The sequence below is a fragment of the Pygocentrus nattereri genome, chromosome 3, assembly GCF_015220715.1.
Source record: "Pygocentrus nattereri isolate fPygNat1 chromosome 3, fPygNat1.pri, whole genome shotgun sequence".
NCBI classification, from domain to species: Eukaryota; Metazoa; Chordata; class Actinopteri; order Characiformes; family Serrasalmidae; genus Pygocentrus; species Pygocentrus nattereri.
In genome coordinates this window covers 29,216,364-29,225,797 of record NC_051213.1, presented here as the reverse complement: position 1 = coordinate 29,225,797, position 9,434 = coordinate 29,216,364, and the positions used below count along the sequence as shown (strand labels likewise).

At 38.8% G+C, this 9,434-nt stretch overlaps 1 protein-coding gene across 1 annotated transcript in view; it reads right to left on the bottom strand.

Annotated features, from left to right (window-relative positions):
* Positions 1 to 51: 51 nt before the first annotated feature.
* LOC108443671 (complement C1s subcomponent-like) overlaps positions 52 to 9,434 on the bottom strand; it is a 32,881-nt gene continuing 23,498 nt past the window's right edge. The window contains exon 11 of the mRNA XM_037537101.1: positions 52 to 1,072. Within this exon, the coding sequence (XP_037392998.1) occupies positions 312 to 1,072 (761 nt within the window). The 3' untranslated portion in view covers positions 52 to 311. The remainder of the gene's footprint in view (positions 1,073 to 9,434) is intronic.

Here is a 9,434-nt window from a genome sequence, read left to right as displayed (position 1 = left end):
GTGTTTTTAAACTGTTTTGTAGACCAAAAACTGAAACCAAACTAAAAAAGCTTTCTGTATAATAAAGTTTTTATTTAACCCAATCCCAAGAGTTTTGTAATGAGTGAGTGCTATTTTTTACATTAACTCAAATGGAATGCTGAAAAAGCATTTAATATATTTTAAAATACTATTCTACATTTCCAGATTTTGAGAAAACATCGATATGAATCATTTAAATGCGTTTGTGATGGGATCCCAGATCATCTGTTGTAAAATCTCAGATTTAACCTTTGGTTACTTATGGAGGAGAGACACTGATGAAGCTGGTTTTAGTTAGTTTCCATGGTTTCTCTAATCCAGTCCAGGTAGTTCTCCACTTTGGTGTAATAGCCCTTAAAATTTGTATCTCCACATTTAGCAGGACCCCATGACACGATACCCTTGAGTCTGTAGGGTGTTTCTGGAGACCCTCTTCCCAACAGTGGAATGACCAGTGGACCACCAGCATCGCCTTTACAGGTATCCACACCTTCATCACCTCCAGCACAGAACATATTATCAGTGACCTTCAGAGTGGTGTCAAAACAAGGAACTTCTGAATATTCCTTCACATGACCATACTGCAAATATCTACTCCTTAGAGGATTTTCTGATGTTCCTCCAAATCCAGAGACTGTTCCCAGCTTCCCCTCCATCACTGGCCCGTTTGACTTCTCTGGTAGACACACTGGCATGATATTAGTGCTGAGTGGCACTCTGGCAGACATCTTCACCAGGGCAATGTCATTATCATAATTAGTTTGATATGGGTTCTCCACTTTATAGCCTGGATGAATTATGATCTTCTCAGTTTCCATTTTAACTGCATTTTGGTCTAGGCTATCAATCATTCCTCCATAGAACATCAGTGTTTTTGTTTCCTGTCCAACCACAACATGAGCAGCTGTAATTGCCCAGCGATCACTAATTAAAGAGGCACCTCCTCGATTCGGTTGTTTTGTCAGAAGCTGCCAGGGTATCTGTCCCAGTTTGGCATCCTCTCCTCCAAAAACCCTTCCAGCAGAAAAGGTCTGTTTATTCATGCCACATACTGTTAGAAGGAAGTGGAGAACAGGAAAGAGAGGGACAAAAAGTGAGACACTTATACAGTTATACCTCACTAAGCGTGCATAAGGCTAGACATAAACTAACATAAGAGAAAGATACATACTGATTAAGGGGGTGTAAAAAGGGGGAAAGATGGGTGAAGAAGGGTGTTAGAATGTACTGACAGACTTATGATTCTGAAGAGATTTATGAGGTTAATTAAAAAAAGTCAGTTCCAGTGACTGGAAACTCAGGGTTCTAACGCACTTCTCTTTGAATCATGAACTGTGTCATTATGAAACAAATCTATGTCTCATCACAACAATAAAGAACTTCTGGGTGCAAAATGCTGTGCTGCAGCGATACACCAGGATTTTGTACCAATTCTGATACTTATTTGCGAGTTATTTAAGCTTTGGGAAGAAAACCAACTTTTTCAATGACCGTGTGATGAAACATCTAAATCCTGAGATAGTGTGTACCTCTACATATTTGTTATTAAACGCTGGTAAACTATAAGCCATGAAAGTCGTCATTGTAGATAAATCTCTGTTCTACTAAAGCTGTTCTGGTGTCATTACATTTTATTTTTAACTGATCTTCCCTCTCAGATAACTTCACCATTAACTGGACTCCATGGGGATCATTTTGTCATTTAATCATGAGCCTGCACTAGACATTCCTGAAGCACAGTGGAGCTCCAAAGCACAGCAACATTTATTAATGGTTAATGAACATAAAATGAGAAGAATTGGGGGAGCTATTTGTTCTATTAGCTGATGACTTGCATCAGGCATGTAATGAGCTGAAATTATTCATATTATAGCACTGCTAATGCTACTCTGCATTCTGTGAAGCACTTACATTATGTCCATCTGTATAGTGGCTCTATAAGCTAAGTGGAACTCAAATAGTGGCCAGTGAGTGCAGATACAGTAGGCCTTACTGATAAAGATGGTGAGCGTAGATATACCTGGGACACAGTGTGGTGCATTCTGGGAATAATTCTGTCCTCTTTCAGATATCCAGTTACCACTAGCATCACAAGTGAAGTTAGCTGAGAAAAATAGAGAAGAATAAAGACAGTAACTCTGAGCACATTATTTGTAGAAGGACTACACACACACAAACACACACACACACACACACACACATACACACATACACACACAGACAGATCTGCACAGTGTTTACCATCTCCATCCAGCTTGTAGTGCTCTGATAGACACTTGAAGCTGATATTTTGCTTGTATGTTGTAAGTGGACTCTCCTCTGTTAGGGCTATCAGATCTGGATCTGCAATCTCAGGAATCCCACAGTCCATAACTGGGGGGGATTGAAATCATATTTTTTTTTACTTTCTATCACATTAGAAAAAAAATTCTTTAAGGGAAAATTAATAATAGAATATTTTTGAAATGGTATAAAGCACAGTAATGCTGTTCCAGAGTAAGCATTGCCTAAGAAAGTTTTAGATGAAGGTAATGCCTGCATCTGCTACACTGCAGGTTTGGCCTTAGCCACTAGGGGATCTCAATAGCTCACATATGAATGAAAGTCAAAGTGTATAAGAGCTTTGTCCATCCAGTTCATCTGCAAGTTGCAATTATGCCTAGACAGAAACAACATTAAGACAAAAACCCAGGAGTTAAACCAGCTACATCAGGCAGTATAATATGTCAAAGCACAAAACGACTAATCAAATAATGCAGGTGTTGTGAACACTGTTAAACAGCATGTTCTGAATCAATTTATTTAAAGCAGAGTAGAAGCTGTCATATTAACACATGAACACATTTAACAGTGTTTGGAAAAATGCTCTTCTTGTTCCAGCAGCTGACAACAAAACAGTGTTACATCTACTGTGATCAGCTATAGCTAACTGGTTCTTCAGAAAAAAAAACAACAACAAATAAACAGACCCGATTGCAGTCAACTGTACCCAAGAAGTCTACTCATCAATGTCTTGACTGGCCCTTTCTTGCACTGGCTTCATCCTGACACCTCGCTATTCTAATTGAAGGGTTGCAATTTCCAGACACTGTGACCGAGTTTTTTTTTTCTTGGCAGACATTCTCAACTAAGACAATGTCATGATTAAAGCTTTTCTTTTTAACCAGGATGTCCATATCATGATTCTATGACATCCACAGAATATAAGTTGATACAGACTGTATTATCATCTCTATGTCCTAACTCCATCATGTTTCAACTTACTCTTTTTTTAGCACCAAAAAAGTGCCTTATATCTCCACCTTTTCTCCTGCTCTGTGAACGAAATATAAGCAGAGTTCAAAGAGCAGTCAAAATTTTGAACCGACAGTTTTGTTTTGTTTTTAAACATTTCTTTATTAAGGTTTTCTTCTTTATACAAACACACTACAACCCCAAACCCAAGGCACAAGCTGAAATAATATAAAAGGAAAATACATACCTACACAGATTAAATGTAATAAAAACAATAATAATAATAATAATAGTATTAATGATGACAATAATAATAATAATAATAATAAATGACAATAATAGTAATAATAAATTAGAGTAGAATAAAATAAAATAAAATAGGGGGGGGGGGGTGGCTCATTTCAAATTCAAATTCCAACAGTATCCCAGCATTCCACTTTAATATTATTATTTTCAAGAAAGTCACAAAATATGTACCAAATCCTCCAAAACTTGTCTAGCTTGCCTTTTGTGGTATAACTAATTCTCTCCAAAGCAAAATAAAAGCACATTCCTTTCAACCACTGCGCCAAAACACAGGACACCTCTGTTTTCCATTCCTTGGCCAAGCAGCGCTTAGCCTCCGAAAAACAGATATTCAGGAAATGTTGTATATCCTTAGAGGGGGAAAGGTCTTCTGGATAGATGTGTAGTAGGCATAGTTTTGGTTTAAGGGGCACCTCTTCCTCAATGATCCGGCAAGCAACCTTTAACACTTTCTTCCAAAATGACAAGGAATGTGGACACTCCCACATACAGTGAAATAAAGACCCTTTGTCGGCTTTACATTTAAAACAAGTGTCTGGAATATTGGGATTAAATCGATGTAGCTTGGCTGGAGTTAAGTATAGTTTATTCAACCATTTGTATTGTAGTAATTTTGAATTTGTATTTATGGTTTGTGACTGAGCTAAAATATATGCTTCAGACCAGTCTTCCTCTGTGATATCCTCCTGTAAGTCTGCTTTCCAAGCCTGAAGGATATTATGTGATGATTCTGAGGATTTACTGACAAGGAGGTTATACAATAAAGAGACCTGTCCTCTGGAGTGTAAGAAATTGAGAATGATTTCTTCTAAAGTAGAAAGAGGGGTAGTTGTAAGCTACAGCCTTGGCGACTTAGGATGAAGCTTCTCAATTGTAAATATTTAAAGAAGTGTTTGGAAGGGATTGTGTACGTAGATTGAAGTCCTTCAAATGACATGAAGACAGATCTATCATCGTATAGGTCTGTCTATACCTAGAGATGCCCAGAATTTAAATCCTGCGTCAGACCTATCAGGTTGAAAGGCATTATTGCCATAAATGGGGGAAAATTGTGATAATGTTTGTGGAGGCTCTGCTAAATGTACACAAACTTTAAACCAGACTGAAATGGTATTTTTAAGGTAAGGATTTTTTGTTTTGCTAGTTAGTATGTTCTTACTGGCAGAGTACATATATAAATTTGGAGGGATTTTGATTTGATGTGATTCAATTGAAATCCAGGATTGAGGACTCTTATTTTCAAAATAAAACATCCCTGCCCTGATTTGAGCTGCCCAATAATACCACTCAAGATTTGGGAGCCGTAGTCCACCTCTATCATACGGTAGATACAGAAGTGATAACCTGAGCCTGGGGCGCCTATTGTTCCATATGAAATTAGAAAAAAGCTTTCGTAATGAGGGAAAAAAAGATGATGGTGGTGCAAGTGGGATTGATTGAAAGAGGTATAAAAACTTAGGTAATATTGACATCTTAAGAACATTCACTCGTCCTATCATAGAGATTTTTGTCCATCTGTTCACAAGCTGAGTTACCTTTTCTACCATAGGGTTATAATCGTCGGGAACAATCTTATCAACGTATGGAGAAATCTTAATGCCCAGATAAGTGAAGCCTTTTGGGGAAATCAGAAAAGGACTTTGTATTGGAGGATTTTGTGCCTCATTTTCATTCATGAACATAATTGCTGATTTAGTATCATTAATCTTATACCCTGCAAAGGACCCAAATAGCTTAATCAGTTCTAGTAGAGTGGGTAATGTATATTTCAAATTAGAACAAAATAAAAAGATATCATCTGCGTAAAGTGCTATACGATGATCTACATCTCCAATCTTTATGCCCTCTACTTTTGGATCTTTACGAATTGCCATAGCCAGTAGATTAATAGCTAGAGTAAATAGCAATGGCGATAAAGGACAGCCTTGTCTTGTGCCCCGTAGCAGATGAAAAGGCTGGGAAGTCAGTCCCTTGGTTAAAACCATGGCCTGTGGATCAGCATATATTAGTTTAATCCAACTAAGAAATGTCCCTTTAATACCATATCTTTGCATAACTTCAAATAGGTATTGCCACGACACCCTATCAAAAGCCTTCTCGGCATCTAGAGACAGAATGGCGGTGTCATGACAACCAGATTTTTCATAGATTATGTTGAGCACTCTTTGTATATTATGAAAGCTTTGTCTTCCTTGAACAAAGCCGTTCTGGTCAGAGTGGACCATCTGTGGCAAGAATGTTTCAAGCCGTTTAGCCAACACTTTACAGAGAATTTTAAGATCATTAAGAAGTGAGATTAGCCTGTATGATGTACACAGGGAGGATGGTTTTCCTGGTTTTAACAAGAGTGAGATCTCTGCCATGTTAAGAGACGGAGAGAGCCGTTAACCAAAGATTCATTATACGTATCTAGTAGAGGAGGTATTAGTTTATCCTTAAATACTTTATATATTTCAATGGGAATTACATCAGGTCCAGGACTTTTTCCTCCCTTCATGCTGGAAATGGCCAGGGATAGATCCTCAGCAGTTAGATCCAAATCTAGGGATTTTACAGAATCGTCATCCAGAGTTGCAAAACTTAACGAATCTAAGAAAACCTTTTGTGTTTCAATAGTTGTAGATGAGCAGTCTGTGTAATATAATTTTTCGTAAAATGTTTTGAAGTTCTGTTAATTTCCTGTGGGTCATTAGTTTCTAAACCCTCTTCAGTTGTAATTGTATTGATTGTCCTCTCAGTTTCCAACTGCTTAATACGCCAGGCTAACAGCTTACTGGCTTTTTCACCTTGCTCATAGTAAGATTGTTTCAATTTCATTAGGCTTTTGGTTGCCTTGTTTATTGACAGTACATTATACTTAGCTCTATTTTCATTCAGTTCTTTAAATAATGCCTCAGAGGGGTTTTTAAGATAATCTGTTTGAATGTTTGTAATCTTTTCTTCTAATTGCTCCATCTCTTTCTTCCAACTTTTGTGTTTAAAGCTAGTATAGCTTATCATCTGACCTCTCAAGAATGCTTTAAAGGCATCCCAGCGTACAGCAGCCGACGTTTGATGAGTATTCATTTCAAAGTAACAATCAATTTGCGCCCCAATACAATGCAAAAAGTCTGGATCCTTCAGCCAGAATGATTGAAGGCGCCATCTAGTGGGCCTACGAAAAGCTTTGGGTACATTTAAATTAAATGAAACAGAGGCGTGATCCGATATTACTATAATATCATACCAGCTGTCTGAAATAATAGATGTCAAATTGGCAGAGACTAAAAAAAATCTATTCTAGAAATGGTCTGACAGGTACTCGAATAGCAAGAAAATGTTGACTTATTAGAACTGGCCACAGTTAGCAAAAAGAAAAGGGGGGATTACTCTATGCTTGATTCAGCCACTTCACCAGTGCCAGCTCGCTCGGTGTCCATCAGCCGCCGGACGAACTTCTCTGCCTCCGATGCGTTACCGAACTTGTGTCGTCTTCCCTGGAGGGTGATTAGCAGTGTGGCAGGGTGAATGACACCGAAGCGCAGTGTCGGGTACGAGAGGGCGGCCAACTGTTTCTTCACCGGATCAAAGACCTGCCTCCGTTTGCGCAGGCTAGTAGAGATGTCAGGAAAAAACAGAAGCTTCACCCCGTCGTGTTTTATCTCGCCCGCATGTCTCGCAGCTCTCATGACTCGTTCCTTATCAGCGTAGTTTAAAAACTTCATTATAATCACTCTCGGACGCACGGGGAGTCGGCCGTTGTCAGACTGCATCTGCACACTGCCTATTCGATGAGCCCTTTCGATAAGTAATGGTTTTGGGAACTCACCAAGCACTTCGGGGATCATGTTCTCAAGAAAAGCACACATATCAGTCCCTTCCTTTCCTTCAGGGAGGCCGATCAGTCTAAGATTCGAACGACGAGCCCGGTTTTCCAAGTCATCCACTTTCCGCGTCAGCTCCTCCAATGTCGTTTTCATTATATGAGACTGAGCTCGTAGGGACGCGATTTCGTCTTCATTACTTGCATCTCCTCGGCTACTGTCGTGCGTCCTGATCATTCTTTCAGCTCGCCTTGTATTCCTTGAATGGCGCCAAGGAGGGCATCAAATCTCGACACAAAATCTTCCTCCATAGCCTCGATAGCAGCGATAATTTGACTGGAGTTAGCCAAGTCGCCACTGGCCTGCGCACCTGATGCTAGTCGTGCTGGGCTGGAAGGAGCGTCCGACTTTGTGGTCGATTTCGGTGGTTTAGGAGGCTTATTTGGCGGCATATTAGTTGCAAATCGACGTAAACACAGGAGTGTCTGAATATTTGCGCTGAGAGAAATATTCTGTTATTGTCCAACTATTAGATTTTACACTTTAGGTCGGGAGAGCTCCGCCATGCGACCACCTAGCCCAGCGCCATAACCGGAACCATAAACCCACAGTTACTCCAAACACACAATTAACAGTACTCAACTGTCTACCCACACTGTAAAAAATGTATTTTAGTTATTTACTGTGTTTAAACCAGTGTGATACTTTAAATGTGGTTTACAGTATATGGCTGTTATTTCACTGTAAAAATATTGTATAAATACAGCAACTCATCCTCTATCATCAGTTTTACTGCAAAACTAGGCATTATTTTTTCTAAAGCAGCAAATAATCTTAATCTGCAGTAACCATTTTAACTATGCTTTCAACTTTAAGTTTTCATTATATTACTTTTTATTAGAACAGCCCATAAACTCTATTTTAGCTAATCATGTTAAGTGCAACAACAGAATTTTATCTTCAATGTATCGATTTACAGCAGAACATTTGAGTTTACAGTAGAACTACTCATCTGGGCAACTAATTCCTCACTTCTACAGCCACCAGAGTATGGAGCTTTTAGTTTTATGTTCACATTTTCCATTCCACCTTAAAACATTTACCCTTCCACCTTAAAATGGTGCATAAGTTACATTGAGCCTTAGCAGTTAAGTGTTTTATGAGTTTTATACATTTCTTCTGATGTTGTGCAGACATTACAAACAGCCCACGTAAAACTAAACCTGGATTCCTATTCGAATGTTCTGTTCCACCTTAAAAGCTGAAGACGTTAAGTTCAAAGCGCCTAAAAAGCACATCTTCAGCCTGAAGCCTGTGTTGCCACAGCAGCATTGAAGGTGGAATGGTAAATTCAAACAATCTAATCTAACATCTTCATGTGAGTGATTAACTGAAGGTAATAAAGTGTATTTAAGAAAGCTGGAGAGCAGCTACTCACACGCAGAGCCTCGGCCTGAGTAGCTGGGGCACCTTTTAGTGAAGACGCAGCCACGTGACCAATAATTAACACAAGAGGGATAATTACACCCACTTTAGGGGTGTGTGAAATTGTATTACAAGATTCTCCCAGGCATGGATCCTGTAAATCTATTAGAATATTTAACATCTTAATCTTAAATGTCTTAATCGGTGGGGTCAGACCCCTCCAATCCCCCCTGTAATTTGCGCCCTGCATCTACCCAAATTTGGGTATTTTTTTTGTTTGTGTGCTTTTTTTTCTTTACATTCATCCAACCAGTTAGAAAAGGGAGAGCTTTTTTAATGGGCAGCATCATTTTAGGTACATATGTAACAGATTCTTCCCCAGCAACAGCCCAAATCATTCTGCCGTTTTGGCTTTAAGATCCCCTGGTAAATATCCGAAAGAAGAGCCAAAATTGAAACGTGGAATTTATCTCTGGGGTTTTTAAAAAAGCATCAGATACGAAGCATTCAAACTAATGGTGCGAGATTTCTTTCCTTCACAAAATAGGATCTGTGTCAAATATATCACACTAAGATTATTGTGATGAGAATATTTTGTGAGAACCTGTTCTACTTCTACCAACTGACCAATAATTTCCATTAAAT